The sequence below is a fragment of the Myotis nattereri genome (assembly GCF_964212035.1).
Source record: "Myotis nattereri genome assembly, chromosome: 1".
NCBI classification, from domain to species: domain Eukaryota; kingdom Metazoa; phylum Chordata; class Mammalia; order Chiroptera; family Vespertilionidae; genus Myotis; species Myotis nattereri.
This window is the reverse complement of record NC_138075.1, coordinates 2627461-2644234: the sequence shown is the minus strand read 5'-3', so window position 1 is coordinate 2644234 and position 16774 is coordinate 2627461. Positions and strand designations below refer to the sequence as shown.

General features: G+C 65.3%; 1 protein-coding gene across 3 annotated transcripts; it reads left to right on the top strand.

Moving 5' to 3' along the window:
* The first annotated feature begins 9180 nt into the window (after positions 1-9180).
* LBHD2 (LBH domain containing 2) lies at positions 9181-14114 on the top strand. 3 transcript variants are annotated; one of them, XM_081114379.1, is made up of 5 exons: positions 9208-9263; positions 10242-10325; positions 10898-10984; positions 12380-12536; positions 13654-14114. In XM_081114379.1, the coding sequence occupies exons 3-5, from the start codon at positions 10916-10918 to the stop codon at positions 13806-13808; spliced, it is 381 nt and encodes a 126-aa protein (XP_080970505.1). In that variant the 5' UTR covers positions 9208-9263; positions 10242-10325; positions 10898-10915; the 3' UTR covers positions 13809-14114. The 3 variants fall into 3 exon arrangements, with proteins under 3 accessions (XP_080970506.1, XP_080970505.1, XP_080970507.1); XM_081114380.1 differs by lacking the exon at positions 10242-10325 and having other exon boundaries at positions 9181-9263; XM_081114381.1 differs by lacking the exon at positions 10242-10325 and having other exon boundaries at positions 9220-9263; positions 10630-10984.
* Positions 14115-16774: the final 2660 nt, after the last annotated feature.

Below are 16774 nucleotides of genomic sequence, written 5' to 3'. Positions count from 1 at the left end.
GCGCATCCATGACATGGGATTTCGTGTAGCCGCTAAGAAGTGATGGAGGTGCACTCATTCCACCAGCCCAAAGCGCGGGGCGGCTACTCGTCAGCCCCCAGGCAGAGGCCAAGACAGACACCTGAGCGTCCACTCCAGGCCGGGACAGACCGCAGGCCGTGCACAAGAGTGAGCAGAGAGAATTCCAGAGCTGAGGGCTGCGAGGAAAGTGGCCGCCATGTGATGGCGAGGGCGGGTGCCTGCCTGTAGGGGTGGGGGGGGCGTGGGGCCTCCACAGCGTGGGCTGTAGCTGAGAAGCGGCAAGAGGAGGCCAGGGGCTGCTCTCCAGGTAGGAAACCCGCAGGCACCCACGGGGACAGGCAGCCAGGGCGGAGGCGGAGGGGAGGGGCCTTGGCCGTGGGAGTCACTGCAGAGGCTGCGCGGGCTGCCAGGCCCCGTCCTGCGGTCCTGCGGCTGCGGTGACCCTGGCAGTGGCTCCTGAGGTTTCCTGCCGCCTGACACGCGGGGCCACAGCTCTTCCTGAGGGTGTTTCTCTTCCTCCTCGCGCTCCAGGCTGACAACGGGAGGACTGAAGGGGGCAGCGCAGCAGTGCCCTGCAGGATGGGACACAGACATCCCACTCGGTGTGTGCGAGGAGGAGGAGAGCCAGGGGGCCAGGGAGGCAGGTCAGACAGGCCTCTCTCCAGGTCCTGCCTCTCCTCCCTGCCACCTGGGGTAGCCCTGCCCTCCATCCCCATGCGTGTCTTTGCAGGGACCGCTCCACTGCCACAGCCGTGTGCCCCGCATCCCCAAACACAACCCCAGCCGTGCCCAGCAGCTGCCACGAGGATGCCCTGTGGGCTGGGCGCGAGGACTGGCCTAGCTGGGACCCGGCTCCTCGTCTGAAAGCGAGATGGAGACCCCCTGGCAGAGTCCGTGAGGCGCAGCCGGCAGTCACACAGGTACCGCACCCGCGGGCAGTCACACGGGTACCGCGCCCGCGGGCAGTCACACAGGTGCCGCGCCCGTGGGCAGTCACACAGGTACCTCACCCGCCGGCAGTCACACGGGTGCCGCGCCCGTGGGCAGTCACACGGGTACCTCGTCCGCGGGCAGTCACACGGGTACCTCGCCCGCGGGCAGTCACACGGGTACCTCGCCCGCGGGCAGTCACACAGGTACCTCACCCGCTGGCAGTCACACAGGTGCCGCGCCCGTGGGCAGTCACACAGTCGTACTCATGGAGAGCAACAGGGCAGTGCTGATGGAGGGAGGGAGGCAGGGTGGCCATCACCAGCCTGTGCACGCTGCCGCTGCTGGCACTCCTCCACCTGCCCTCTCCCCATCCTCCGCGGCCAGAGGCACCTTCCCAGAGGCTGGCTCTGAGCACAGCTCCCGCTCCGCAGCCTTCCATGGCCCCCTGACTCCACCCACCCCCCCCACCCCCCAGCGACAAACGGTCCTTCTGAACCTCTGATACAGGCTTCTCCGCCTTCCAGCGAGAGAGCCAGGTGCTGCCTGGACGGCGGGCGGGGTGGAGGCTGGACCAGGAAGCCAGGGAGGCGGCGCCGGCGTGGAGGGGCCTCTGACGACGCCCACTGCGGCTTCCCTGCCAACACCCACAGTGCCTGGGCCCAGCCCTGAAGTGGGGACAGGACTCGCCCCCTTTTTCGGAAGAGCAGCCAGAGGCCCTGGCAGAGGAATAACTGCGGGTCATGGCAGGGCGGCATCTGAGCCCCGAAACGCAGGCCCAGCACCCCTGGGCGTTGGCACCCCGCCGGCTGCCTGCCTCGGAGCAGCGGGAGCCCTCTTCCCAAGAGCAGCCTGGGAGCGGGACTGAGCCGCAGCCTCTGCTTGCCCCCCCCCCCGCCGCCCCCTGAGGCTCACGGTGGGCCAGGGACCCCCTGGGGGTCAGTAAAGGAGCCAACTTGTCTCCCCTCCTGAGGCCAGCGAGGCCTGGGCACCCCGAGCACAGAGCTGTCCCGGCGGACAGAGGAGGCCTGAGGGTCAGACCAGGACACCCCTGTCCCTCTGGGCGCCCCACCCACCCAGCAGCGCCGGCCCTGGGGCTGGTCAGACACAGGACCCGCCCTGCGGCCTCGGGCCCCCCCCCCCCGCCCCAGGTTTGGGCGACAGGGGAGGGAGCCAGGGTGCGGGACCTTCAGGGCGGAGCTGGGGGGGCGGTGCGGGGCCTCACCTGACAGCCGGGGAGGGTTCCCCGCTCACCCCGCCCCGCCCCGCAGCTGGGGATGGAGCGGGTGACGCCCCGGTGGGCGCAGGGCCCCCCCCCCGCAGCGCCCTCCACCGAGAGGGTGCGGACACCACACAGCTCACCCCTCGCGGAGCTCAGCGGCCTCTCGGACCCCGAGCGCAGGGGCCCCCTGACGGGCCGGGCCGGGAGCGGGGAGGCCGGGCTTCTCCCCCCCTCACCCCCCCGCTGGGCCCGGGCCGCCCTCCCACCCGTCCCCCGCCGCTCCCCACCTCCCCGCAGTCCGCGCCCCGAGCGCACCCCCTGGAGCGCAGGGCTTGGGGGCCTCGGCCCGACTCGCGAGGCGCGCCCGGTGCGGGGTCCTGCGGGTTTGGTGGCCGAACCCAGGAGGCCGTGGTGGCCCGCGCGGCTGACCGACCGGCCGGAGGTCAGGGCGGGGCGGGACCTGGAGGGGCGGGACCTGGGGGAGGGGTCGGGGCGGGGGAAGGGGAGGCGGGGAAGCGGGAGGGCGCCCGGCCCCACCTCGCCCGCCAGGCTCCGGCCTCGAACCGCTGCGCCCCAGGTGCGGGCGGGGCTGGAGCCGAACCCCTGTGCCCCCACTCCGCCCCTCCCCCGGGCCCCCGATTTTGCTCCGGCCCCTCCTCCAGGCGTGCGGGGGGGGTTCACACTTGAGGGGGGGGGTGTCCAGCCCAAAGAACCGGTTGAACCCGAGGCTCCCCGGGTGGGCGGTTTCTGCGTCACCCGCGGGCCTGACACCCGTCGGGCTGCCCGCAGGGACCCGGCCGCTGGAAGGGCGGGGGGAGGGGACGGGGCGGGGGAAGGGGACGGGGCGGGGGGCGGGGGACGGGGACGGGGCGGGGGGGGGGGACGGGGACGGGGCGGGGGGCGGGGGACGGGGCGGGGGAAGGGGACCGGGCGGGGGGCGGGGGACGGGGACGGGGCGGGGGGCGGGGGGCGGGGCGGGGGACGGGGCCGAGCCCGGGCGGGAACGGGGGTGCGGCTCCCACCCCCACGCCCGGGCCCCGGGGTGGCGGGGCAGAGCTCTCGGCCGCGGGGTGCGGGTGGGTGGCCGCGGTCCTGGGCGACTTCGCGGGCGTCGCAGCTCCCGCTCCCCCGCTGCCGTGGCCAACGCCGTGGGCGACCGGCCTCGGGTCCCAGCCGCGCCCAGTTCACGGCCGCGCCGGCCCCACCCCGGCTGCCCCTCCTTCCGTGCCCACCTGCCCCAGGCCACCTGTCCCGTCACCTGTCCTTCAAGCCGGAAGCCAAGCGTCCCCCCCATTACCCCGCTACGACTCTCTGAGGGGCCGGCCCAGCCCCGGACCCAGCCCGCCCAAGCCCGACCCCGAATCCTCCCCAGTCCCGCACCCCCACCCTCCCCAGTCCCGCACCCCCACCCTCCCCAGTCCCCCGACCCCCATGCTCCCCAGTCCCCACCCCCATCCTCCCCAGTCCCCCACCCCCACCCTCCCCAATTCCGCACCCCCACCCTCCCCAGTCCCCCACCCCCACGCTCCCCAGTCCCGCACCCCCACCCTCCCCAGTCCCGCACCCCCACCCTCCCCAGTCCCGCACCCCCATGCTCCCCAGTCCCGCGGGTCGAGCTCCCGGCGCGGGGACGAGCGAGTGCCGGCGGGCGGCCTGGGAAGTGGGGAGCAGGCGCCTCCTCCCCAGGGAGCGGGTGTCAGCGCCACGCGGTGCCCGGGCCCTGGATCCTCCGGCTTCGCCTCCGATGCTCGGACCCCCCACTCTCTCTGAGCCTCAGTTTCTCCGGCTGCGCCGGGGCGGAAGCTACAGGTGGCGGCGGCGCCACGCGGGGAAGGAGGGTCACTGGGGCCTCCTCTGGCTCGCGCACCCCGGAACCCTCGCCCCGCCCGCCCCGTGGGGAGGAAGGGGGCGCAGCCACTCGCAGAAACAGAGGGAGAGACAGGCTCCGAGCCACCAGTCCACGGGGAGAGCGGGGCGGGGCGGGGCGCGGCAGCGCTGGGGCTTCCTCCACCCCCACCCCCACCCCCACCCCCACCCCCACCCCCACCCCCACCCCCACCGCGGGAGGGGAGCCAGGCCCCAGGCCCGCAGCCCGCGTCTGCCTTTCTGTCCGAGGCGCGGAGGAGGGGGGCGCCCTGGCTCTCCGCCCGCGCGGCGCGGGTCTCTGCTGCGCGGCCGCTGAAGTCTCAGGGCAGCCGGGAGGGGGCGCTCGAGCGAAGCCGTGAACCGGAGCGGGTCCCCAGGAGCCTGGGGAAGCCGGCCTGCCAACCTGGCTGGCGCCCAGCCTCAGGCTCCATTCGACCCGGCGGGCAGGGCAGGTCTCGGGGACAGGCCTGGGTCCTCCTCTCCCCACTCCAGCCTCGCTGGGAGGACAGAGTCCCCACCCCCATGATCTGCCCCCACCTCCTGCAGCTGGGCGTCGGCGGGCACAGCGCAGGCCGCCAGGGGTGCTGTGGCGTAGCGGTGGCAATGCTCGCGGCTCCGGGTTACCACGACCCTGGGAAGGACGCCCTGCTCCCAGGGGGCTGCTCTTATGATGGCGTTTTTTAAACTATGAAATCTGGTTGTTTATATTAGGAAGAAATGTCCAGAAACTTTGCGCAGTCAGCCAATACTTAGGGGCGGGGGGTTTAGTGTTGGGGCAAGACCCTTGAGATCCCTGACTTTTCTTCTAGTGAGGCAGTAGGTAGGAGAGGGGGACGTGTTCTCCAGCCAGATCCTCCTCTTCCCGCGGCCGATTCACTCCCTTGGGACCGTCCACTCCTCCCCTGGGGTCATTTACTTGGGACCTTCTGCCCACCAGCCCCCCCAAAAGCCGAGGGGCTCAGGCCTGGGCCTGCCTGTCGCAGGGGGTCAGCACGTGAGGACAAGTGTAGGACGGCCGTGCTCATGCCACGCTTCCACATATGCAATGTGTCAGATTAACCAAGTGCTGTTTTGTTGCTTTGCGCTGCTGTGACCTTGGCGGAGTTTTACCCAAGAATGGCCACGAGAGGGCTCCGAGAGCGAGCCTTCCTGGCCCTGCGCTGTGCCCTTAACGCCACCACCCCAGGGACACCCAGACCCTGACGCTGCCCTCCCCTCCATCCCCGCTTTGGAGGGTGAATGTGTGGGTGAGGGGGCTGGGCAGGGGACAGTTTCAATCTCAGAGATGGTTGCCCTTCAGTCTTCAGTTAGTCCAGTCCTTCCTTCTACTGGATTGACAGGGACGGGGAGGCTCAGAGAGGGGCGGGGCTCCCAAGGACTCAAAGCAAAGGCTGGGCGTGGCCAGGACGAGCTCTTGCCTCCAGATCTGCCCGTTTCCTGTGGAAAGGTCCCTGGGGGGCGGGGCTGAGGGGAGGGGTGGGGAAGAAACAGAATGGAAGGCTGGAGGCAAAGATGGGACTCAAGGCTGTCTCTGCAGGCTCAGATATGGGCCTCCAGGCCCAGCTGTAAAGAGACTTCCTGTCCCCAGTTTTCTGCTCCTGGTCAGAGCTTCACTCCACAAGGGCCTTGAGCCCTATTAGGAGCAACCCCAGGAGCTGTGACAACCATCAGCTAACACCTTGGATGACATCCAACACCTTAGGTGACAGCTAGCACCCTCATTAACAGGTACCGAGAGCAATTCTGCCCACGTGGAAAGGAGGGGGGTGGCCTTGTGGGGGGAGGGGGTGGAAGGGGGAGCATGCAGCACACACTTTCTGGTCACCTGTGTGTCTGGGTGTTGAGAGCCACAGTGGCCACTGCAGCGTTGTGACCATAAGGTTCAGGGGCTTTCTGGTTCAGGGGCTTCCGAGTGGACCAGTGTATGTATATGAGCGGAGGCCTCCTGAGAAGTTAGCTGCCTGGGGACTTGCCTGCCTAAAACCTCCCGGCGCTCCCTGTGTCCTCAGGCCCCCACCCTCAGGGACCCTCCTCAGTCAGGTAGTCCTAGCCATGCATGATCTCTGCCAGCCTGTTTTTCCAGTCTCACCTCTCTCTTGAAAACAACATTGATTTCAGAGAGGAAGAGAGAGAAACATCAATGATGAGAGAATCATTGATCAGCTGCCTCCTGCATGCCCCCTACTGGGCATCAAGCCTGCAACCTAAGCATGTACCCTGACCAGGAATAGAACCATGACCTCTTGGTACATTGGTGGATGCTCAACCCTGAGCCACTCCGGCCTGGCATGGTCTCACCTATCTTTACACCCACATCGTCAGGTCTCCCACGCCACAGGGAGTGCCCAGAGCAGGCCTCGCTTGATTCTGCTGTGATGCCCCCACTCCAGCTCCTCATGATGAACTGGTGCAAAGAGCTCCAGCCATCCCATGGCCAGAAGATGGAGGCACCCGGACTTTGACACAATGTATGTACATGTTTACACGGATGCGTCTCTATCCCATCTGTTCCCTCTGTGGACCATTACACCCTGAATTCATCAGACCATGAATATGGATGGGATCTTCTTCCTCTTGATGATCCCAGAACCCAGCACTAGAACTAGTGATAAATGTTTAATATTATATTTATCAATAAGTACAGGTTTAGTTTATGAATGAATGGGCAAAAGAATGGTAAGAAGATGGATGGATGGATGGGGATGGATGAGTGAGTGATGAAGATGGGTGGTGGAGAGATGGAAGTGAGAACGGCTCACTGATGTGTATGTGTATGGATAGCATACGAACAAAATACAAGGATAATAGAAGAACGCATGTCAGGTTGATGGACAGGTGACTACTAGGTAGGTGGGTAGTTGGTGGGGATGAAGGGCTGGAAGGGGAGGTGAATAAGCGGATGGATGATGCAGTGGTAGAATGGGGGGTGAATAGATGTATAGATAATGGTTGTATAGGTGCGGGGAGCATGATAGATGGAGGTGCTAGATTGTGGGTGGATGGAAGTTGGTGGGCGGTGGGCAGCTCTGTAATGGTAGTTGGCTAAGATTGTAAATTGGATGGAGGGTAGGGGGCTATGGACACAAAATTGATGACTTGATGGATACTGAAAGAACCTATAGTGGATTAATTGCAGGTAACAGGTGGTGGCTGGTGGCTGAACCATAGAAGTATGGATGGATGGTGGATAAATAGGCAGTGGATGATGGTGATGGATCTATCCATAGAGAATGGATAAATAGATGAGAGATAAATGTGAATGTATACACAATTGATGGGTGGATAATGAATGGTGGACAAGTATCTGGTGGCTGGATAGTGCATGAATGGGGGAATAGATGGCAAATAAATGGATGGTTCCTAGGTGGATGGGTAATGGAATGTGTACTGTGGAAGTGGAGATGGAAGGTGAACAGTGAATAGATAATGGATTCTGGATGAATAGATGATCATTAGGTGATTAATGGATGATGGTTGATACATGGAAATATCTTGGAAAAGGGATTCATGAAAGGCGGGGGGGTGGAGATGGTGGAGGGATGGATGGATAGTAAGTGGTGAGTGGTATATGGCAAATAGATGGCTTAGTATTTAAATGGAGGAAATAGATGGCAAGTGGATGGTGAATGGATAATGAATGAAGATGGATATTGAATGAATAGTGAATAATGGATGGAGGATAATGCACAAATAATGAATAGATGGATGGTGTACTCTATCCTGAGCACCTAGAATAATGCTTGGCACATAGAAGGCACTCCATAAATCTTCTAGAATAAATGAATATGGATGGGTGGTAGATGACACTTGAATGGGTTTTGGATGACTAGTGAATTATAGCTGGGTGGCGGATGGATAGACAGAAGATACTGTGAGATGGACGATGAATGGATAGATAGGAATAAGATGATTGGGTGGTAGGTGGTTGGTAGGGAGGTAGTTGGTGGATTGTAGTTCATAGAAATATGAATGGATGAGGGATTACGAATGACTGATGGTGAGTGAATGTAGATGGATGAATTGTGGCTGATTGAATGGATGGAGGCTCGTGGATGGGTGGTGGGTAAATCCAGATAAATGAGGAGCCGAGAGATGGTAGATTAACGTTGGCAGCCAGATATGTGGTGGATGTATAAATGAATGGTAGGTGGGTAGATAGGTGTTAAATACTGATGGAAAGTTGTTATATAGTGAATGATGGGTGGACAGGTGGTGGATGGATGGATGGATGGATGGATGGTAGGTGGGTAGATAGGTGTTAGATATTGATGGAAAGTTGTTATATAGTGAACAATGTGTGGATAGGTGGTGGATGGATGGATGGATGGATGGATGGATGGATGGTGAGTGAATGAATGCTGGATGATGGGTATTTTCATAGTGTACTAATGCCTGGTAAGTGGTGGGTGGTAATGGATGGGTGCATGATGGGTGGCTGGTGGTTGGAGAGTGGATGGTGACTGGATTGGGTGGTTAATGGATGGTGGATGGTGGATGATGGCTGGTGCCTGGTGGGTGGTGGGTGAATGTTGGATGGTAGATGACAGTGGTTGGATGAATGGATGCTGAAAGAGGGTTGTGGGTGCTGAATGGAAGTTGGATGGTTGCTGGGAGGTGGGAGGGTGGGGAACTGGGCAGATGGAGGTGGTGCACTATGCTCTCAGGTGTCAGGGATGTACATCCAGCTGAGTGGGACCCATGTCCCAGGGCTGTTTGCTGCTTTTGGGGAATGTGGTGGAGACGAAGACAAGAGGGGTGTGTGGCTAAGCCTGCACACACACACACACACACACACACACTCACACACACTCACACACACACCTTGGCCCTCCACTTCGGCGTCCGCTCCCCGGCGTCCTCTCCACTCCATGCGTTTGGAAGGCGCCCTTTTTCTACGCATCTGGCCCCACCCAAGTCTGTGCCCTGAGCCTCAGGCTGGACGCTTGGGATCTCAAGCGATGGGGATCAGGTTCTGGGGGATGCGGTCTTGTCAAAGGGAGGATAACGCCAGACGCTGTCCTACCTGGGAGCGGAGCCCAAGGACAGAAACAGGGGCGCAAGCGTGAATGAGGGGCCGGGCCAGCGAGCGCGTGGGCGGGGAGCACGTGGGGGGGGGGGGCGGGGAGGGACGGGGCGCGGGGGAGGGCGAGCAGCGCGGGGCAGGCAGCGCCAAGCAGAGCCGCCCAGCAGAGCGTGGCGACCCAGGCGCCCGCATCAGCGCGCGGTGAGTGTGCGCGGAGCAGGGCGCCCTCCGGCCCATGCCCGGCCCAGGCCCCGGTGCGCCCTGGCGGCGCGAGCGGGAGAAGGGGAAGCGGGTGGACGGGGGTTTGAGTCGGAGCTCCCGGGAGAGAGGAGGGCGCGGGGACCCCCGTGAGCTCGTGGCCGCCGGACGCCAGGCTTCGGGCGAGAGCAGTGCCCCGGGGGCTGTGCACCCCACACCCCGTAACTGGCCTGACACACCTGGCAACGGGCACAAGTGGGGGTGCTGGGAGCCTTCCATGCTCCGTGCCCGCCGGCACTGGACCCTGGCGCGGGGCGCGGGGGGAGCGCTTGGGCACTGGCCCTCCGCTGCCTGCCCCGGGCTGGCCCCACGGTGACAGCTCTCACCTGGGTCTCCATCCTCCTCCACCGGGATGCCTTTCTGGGTCTCTTTCCCCGCGCGGGCCCATCTCTGCTCGTCTGGGGCGCTTCCCTGCCTCTCACGCCTGTCCCTCCCGGGCCTGGGCCCCAGCCGGCGCTGGGTTCCTGGGATGAGACCCCTGGGCGGGGCTCCCTTGGAAGGTCAGACCTGGGAGCAGGGCGGGGGTGGGGGTGGGGTGGGGCTCTCACCTGCTCTGGGATGAGAGGAGGCAGGTGGGTGTGGCTGGCTCCCACCAAGCGAGGACGCCTCCCAGCAGCTCACGGGGCCTGAGAGGGGACCTGAGCTGGGTGTTCGCTGAAAGAAACCTCGTTTCCCACCCGCCTCTTTCGCTGGGTGCCCACAGGACCCCTCCCCACAACCAGCTGGGCCTCCCGGACACGGCACCCTGCTGATCACCGCTCACCCTCTGCCCAGTCCCCCGCTCCTGCCCTTGCCTGTGTTCCTGGCTGCCTCCCAAGCAGTGCCAAAGGGAGCCGTCTGCCTGCCAGACCCACTCCAGCTCTTTTTTTCCTTGTTTTTTAAATTCTCACCGAGGATATTTTTCCCCCATTGATTTTTTAGAGAGTGGAAGGGGGGAGGGGAGAGGAGAGAAAGAGAGAAACTTCAGTGTGAGAGAGACACATTGACTGCCGACTCCCGACCCAGGTACGTGCCCTTGACCAGGAATGGAACCCATGACGCTTGGGTGCGTGGGCCGGTGCGCTAACCACTGAGCCGCTGGCCAGGGCCCACCCCATTTCTCCCTCTGGCTTAGTGCAGGTGGAGAGTCGGAGGCTGGTGCGCCTTTGCCTCCGGCTGACTTGAACCTGGCCCTACTGCTCCCAGACTCCAGTCTCAGAAGCCAATTAGGGTCCCCGCTCCCCACTTCCGCTCTCCTTTCCCCCCTCCCCTCCCCGCTGTTTCCTGACTCAGAACTCTCCTCCCTGCTGGCCTGCTCCCTCTCGCCCAGCCCCCGCCTCAGGTCAGCTGACCCTCTTCCAGGAAGCCTTCTCGGGTCTTAGGGCTGCATCAGCCTCAGCCCTCCTGCCGCCCGCCCTCGGAGCCCCGGGCACTGCGTGGTGCTGCCCAGCGCCCTCCGCTGGTGGCTGGGGCAGGGACAGAGGTCCCGCTGCCGGGCCTGGCTGGGGTGCGAGGCTTCCCGGGGAGGGGACCCAGCCTCTGGCCACAGCAGGCCGCTGTCGTTACGTCTGTCGTCTGTCTGCTCGCTGTCCTCTCAGCCCCACAGCGGCCGCAGCATGAGTGGCCCCCCGCCCAGCGTGCCCGAGCCCAGCCCAGCAGAAGGGGCTGGAGGCCGAGCTGGAAAGGTATGGACCTGGGGCCCGGGGTGCCAGTCCTCAGCCTTAAGGGGACAGGAGGGATGCCCGTGGCTTGGGGCCTGCCTCAGTTTACCCACCTGCAAGGGGGTGGGGAGTCTGATGGAGAAAGTGATGGGAGGCTGAGCTGCGCTGGCTTAGTTCACACCCTCGGGCCCCAGGGCTTGATGTTCAGGGCAGTTCTCTGCCAGGCGAGGCCGTGCCAGGGCCCTGCTCTCAGCTCTGGGCTTGGGGAGGAGGTGTGGCTGCTCCCTGCACAGGAGCGCCGTTAGGGCCCTGCGCTCTCCTTGCTGGCGCTGTGCTGTTGCAGACCCAGCTCCCTCCCTGGCCGGGCGGACAGAGAGGGGGACCCCAGGCCTGGAGCTCCGTGCTCTCTGCCTGGGTCTCCTTCACCTGAGGGCAGAGTGACACCCTGTCCCCTCCTCCTCCCGGAGGCAGGCGGGGAACGCAGGCCGGAGGGCTCCCCGAGGGCCCTTACAGCCGGGACTACAGCTGCAGCGCCAGCAGGAAGACCCAGGGCAGCCCAGCCCGGCATTGGGGTTGGCTGCGTCCCTGCTCTGCTACTCCAGGCTCCTTGGACCCACAGACCGCCCAGCCCAGGGACACCTGTTCTCACGCTTCAGGGTCCCCTGGGGCTTGGTGCAAACCAGGAGTCTGGGCGGGAGTATGGGGGACAGGGGTGGGCATTTGAGCACAGGGCAGGTGGTGCCAGGCTGTTTGGAAAAGCTCTGCCTGTGTGCTCCCGCCCTTCCTCATGGCTCTCATGTGGTTGGGGAAGGTGGACCGCGCACCACCTGCTACCCCACTGGGTGGGGGGGGGGCTCCAGGAGGGACCAGCCTGAGCAGGGGCATGGAGGGGCCTGCAGGCTAGCTGGGCTGCTGGGGTCAGGGAGGGGGGGGGTCTGGCAGGGCGGAGCAGGTGCGCAGTGGACTGGCAGCCAGAGCCTCTACCTCCAAGGCCTTGAATGGGAGGCGGAGATGCCAGGGCACGGAGGGCGTGGGAGGCGCCCGCACACTCTGGTGGGCACTGAACAATGAGCCTGGAGTGAGCTGCTCAGGTCGCCATGACAACCGCTCCCCAGCTCCTCGGAGCAGGGAGGAGGCCAAGGACCAGCAGGGAAGACCCCAGAAGGGGCGGTGCAGGGTAGGTGGCGGGTGGGAGTGCAGTCACCAGGTGATGGGGCCTCGCCAGCCCCGGGCTCCTGCCTGTGGAATGGGCCCCAAGGAGAGCTGCAACCCACAGTGCCAAGTGCCCCAGTCCCAGGGGTGGGTGGAGGAGGGACTGGGACCCTCTCAAAGATGTGTGTGCAAGGGTCCAGCACAGGAGTGGGAGGGAGTGGGGAGCCCAGGGCCCGCACTGCGCTGACCCCTGCCCGCCTCCCGCAGGCCGCGGTGGGTGCCTGGGAGAAGGGCCCTCGGCTGGGCCCGCGGCTGCCCTCCATCGTGGTGGAGCCCACCGAGGCGGGTGCTGTGGAGAGTGGGGAGCTGCGGTGGCCCCCGGAGGGCGAGCAGAGGGGTTCCCCGCAGAGCCAGGCTGCTGCCGGTGAGTGATGGCTGCCTGTGCCCCAAAGGGAGTCAGAGCAGGTGTCCTCCCCACCCGCCCCGCAGGCAGGCCCCCACCCTCCACCTGCTCGCCCGCCCAGCAGCCCCCTGTAAGTCTCTGCCTGGTGCCTAGGCGCTGCCTGGCCTTGCATGCCTCGCTGGCCCCCGCCCCCACCTGCGCAGAGTCTCTACATCCACTGTGGGGGCCGGGTCGGCACAGGGTGGTGAGCAGGGTGGTGAGCAGCGAGCACTTGCTGAATGAATGGCCGCAGGGTCTCCCCCCTCAGCATCCAGGCCCATCTCCTCCCTCCCCTTCCTCCCTCTTGCGCTGTCCACTAGGGCTTGGAAGGGGTGAGAGTACGGGTGCCGGGTGCCGAGCAGGCCCAGCCCAGGTGCCCACCAGGTGGGGCGATGGGCCAGCCCATGGCAGGCCCTGTCCTGCCCACAGGTGCCTGGTTAAAGGCTGAGGGGCCAAGGCTGGGGAGCAGTGAGGGGAGCAGGGTCAGCCAGGAGCCAGCTGAGGCTCAGGAGAGCGGGGCGGGGGGGGGGGGGTGCTGGGTGGTGGGGCCTCTGTGGAGGGCATGCGCTGGGGGGGAAGGTGGGAGGGTGGGGGGGATGGGGGCGGTCTGTTGCCTGGTTTGGAGATGAACTTGGCCTCAGCTGGGGCTGCTTAGCGCCCTGCCTGCCCTCTCCCCTTCCTCGAGTGTCACCCTCCCCACACACCCACACAGCAGCCCCCTGAAGCTTGGGCCTGTCCACGCCAGAACCCACCATCCCCCCAACACCGTCCCATCCTCTGTCAGGTTCCACTCAGAAGAGCACCAGGACACCCCCTTCTGTGGGTGGGACTTGGGTTCTGGGGCATCCCCAAGTCTGCCCTGGACTCATCTGTCACTCCTTTTTCTGTGGCGGGGTGGGAATCAGGGCAGGGGGTGCTTCTGCTCCTAGAGCTTGACCTCGACCTTCCTCCCTGCCCAGGGGTGCGCATCGGCACCCCTCCTTCCCGCGGGGGGAACTTGCGGCCAGCCCCTCCAGGTGCAGTCCCCCCTCCCCCCACATTTTTTTTGCAAGCCTGCCAGGAGCGTGGCCCCACCAACAGGGGCCTTCTTGTCTCGCAGCCCCCGCGCCCAGCCTGCCAGGAGCACCCGGGGACGTGCCAGGCCACCCCGGCAGTGAGTGTGCCAGTTCCGAGGCCCAGGCCCCGCGGCCCAGGGATAGGACAAGACCAGGGCCAGAGTCTGCTGTCCCTGCCAACGCCGCCACTGCTCCCTGACCGCTGGGAGGGCCCCACTGCTCCCTGACCGCTGGGAGGGCCCCACTGCTCCCTGACCGCTGGGAGGGCCCCACTGCTCCCTGACCGCTGGGAGGGTCCCACTGCTCCCTGACCGCTGGGAGGGTCCCACTGCTCCCTGACCGCTGGGAGGGCCCCAGCCCCAGGAATAAAGCTGGGCCGCGCCTCCACTCACCTCCTCTGGCCAGGCCCCTAGCCCCGCCCTCTCCCACCCAGGGTCAGGGGGGGAATCATCCCCTCCCTATTCTGTGGTTTGAAGCAGAAATAAAGGCATTTCCTGGGAGTGGCACCCACAGTGGGGACTTGAGGGACCGAGGACAATCTGGGTCCTGCTGCTGGCCTCTCGGGTCAGGGTTTCGGCTCTGAGCCCTGGCTGGCCAGGCCGGGTGCTGGGAGAGACCACGTGGGTGTCTGTGTGGGGCAAAGGCCAGGGCGGGGGGTGGGGCTCCCCAGGGGCTGTGGCGTGGGCTCCTCGGGCCTCTGCCCAGGGCTGTCTGCTCTGCCCCAGCCCAGGCGGCAGGCAGGACCGGCTCCCTCACTCACCGGCCACCCTCCTTGGGGCCTGCAGCCCTGGCGGGGCCCTGAGGGCAGGAGTCAGTGCTCACGTCCCTCCTCCCTGGGCACCAGGGCGAGGAATGGTCCGGGGGTGGGCGCCCTCTCCCAGGCTGGATCTCCCGAAATCCTACAAAGTCCCATTTTACAGTGAAGGTAACTGAGGTGTGAAGGGAAGTGCCGAAGGCTATAATGGGGTCCCTGAGGCTGGGAAGCCGCCAGCTAGACACAGAGCCCACCTGGGAGATGAGGTGGCACCTCTTCCTGTGCCACGTGAAGTGAGGGTCCCGTCTGTCCATGGGCTCCAGCCTCACTGTCGCTTGGCTCTGTCCCACTGCACCAGGACAGGGGTCAGCTTGGCTGGGGGGCTGAAACCTGATCGCTGCCCGGCCACTCCCCAGGTGTGCCACCCGCCTCACCTGGCCCCTGCCCTCAGCAAGCCTGACCACGAGGCCGAGGAGCCTCAGGGCTAGCAGGGAAAGCGCGGCATAAATGTCAGCCCACAGAACACACAGGCGCAGGCGGTGGGACAGGCCGGTGAGTGTGCCGCCTGGGGAGGCAGGAGACAGGCCCTTCTGTTCTGGGGTCCTTTCCCTGCCCCTTCCTTCTAAAAATAGCTCACCCCGCCCCACCCCCACCCCCACATGCAGGAGAGGTGGGAGGCGGAAGTGCCAGTTTGCCTGCGGTCTGGGGTCTTCTTTAAGTGAAGCCTTGGGACGCCTGTGCCCCACACACAGGCCCTGGCCTGCAGCCTGGGAGAGGGGTGGGGCTGTCCTTCAAGCCCCTGGGGTCTGGTCCCCAAGCGGGTGGGAAAGGGGTAGACATTCCCCAGGAAGTGCTGCTGGACTTGCTTACACTGGGAATATAGGGCAAGGCACGGAGGGAGCGGCGTGGTTTCCAGGTTCCCCATGCGGCACGGGGGTGGGCAATGGTGCCACATGCAGAGATTTCATCCTCACCCTCCCAGCTCATTTAGACCTGACTTTCCCGCGGTCCCACAGCGACGGAGAGCTGAGCTCGCAATCCCAGGTGCGCCCGAGACCCAAGCGGGCCGGTGCCCACCACGCCACTCTGGAGCTCCCCATGCCCGGCGAGCTGGGAGGAGGGGGTGCAGACCCAGGGAGGCAGCCCAGTGGGGGTGGGCAGAGCATCTCTACCCCGTCTTCTGCTCCCCGGAACAGCTCAGGAGCCCGCAGCCACCCCACCGGCGCCTTTAGCCCAGCAGGGCCCCCGCCCACCACCACCACCTCCCGCTTCTCCGGTAAAGGTCGGGGGCGGTGCCCGCGAGGACGCCCCGCCCATGGGTAAGCCCCGCCCCGCCCCACCCCGTCCCGCCCCGCCCCGTCACTGCCCCCTGGGCTCCCGGATGGGCCTCCTCGTGTTTGCGGTATCCACCTTGGGGAGAGGGAAGCTCCGCAAGGTCCGCGGACGGTTAGGGGCGAGGATGGAGCCCAGGCCTCCTGCTCTCCGCCCCGAGCCGGCGGCAGGGCGGGTGGGATCTGCCGCGTGGCGTCTGCATTGCGGGGAGAGCCTGGCTTCCCAGGAACACGAGGTCAGACAGGCACTGGTGCTGCAGGTCCGTGTCCTGCCCTTCCCCTCTGGGACCAGGCCCTCCACGGAGGCGAACCCATTAGACCCACAGCAGCCCTGCTTTATGGCGGAGTACAGGGCTCAGAGTCAGAAGGGCCTCTCCCAAGGGCTCAGCCCAGCGTCTGGACCGCGACCTCTGCCTGCCATCCCCGACCAGCCCTGGCGGAGGCTCCCCTGAGACCAGCGGCTTTGCCAGAGGATTCCACTCAGAATGCTGGGGGAGCAACGTGGAAATGGGAGAGAAGGCGCATTACAGCCTCTGGCTGAAGGCCGGCCTCGGGCTGGGCAGATGTGGGTGCAGCTGGGACTTGGGGAGAAGTGCAGGCGCCATCGCAGGCCCTGGGCACCACCAGCTTTGCAGGGACCTGTCTGTTGGGTGGAGGTCCCAGGACGCGCCCAGTGAGCGAGGGAGCAGGAGGGTCAGACTGAGGTCCCCCAGGGTCTGTCCCCAGGGGAGGCCCCGTTTTCCCAGGCGGACACCTAGGCTGGAGGCCTGGTCTCTCTCGCCAGCTGTGTGGCCGTGAGCAGGTCCCTGTGCTTCTCTGAGTCGGTGTCCCAGTGCAGCATGGGCAGCGGTCACCTGCCCACAGGGCACCCAGCAGGACAGACTTGCCCCAGGACCCCACTGAGCAGCCCCGGGAAGTCACCTCCAGTCTCTGGGATTGTGCTTGCCCCTCCCATCTGTCCGTCTCTGACTGAGAGATGCAGGGAATGGGAGGCCAGCTGGGTGCCCCAGGGGCTTGAGCTGGGACTCTTAGGACCCCACTTCACAGAGGGGAACCCAGGGCTCAGGGGGCTAACGGCTC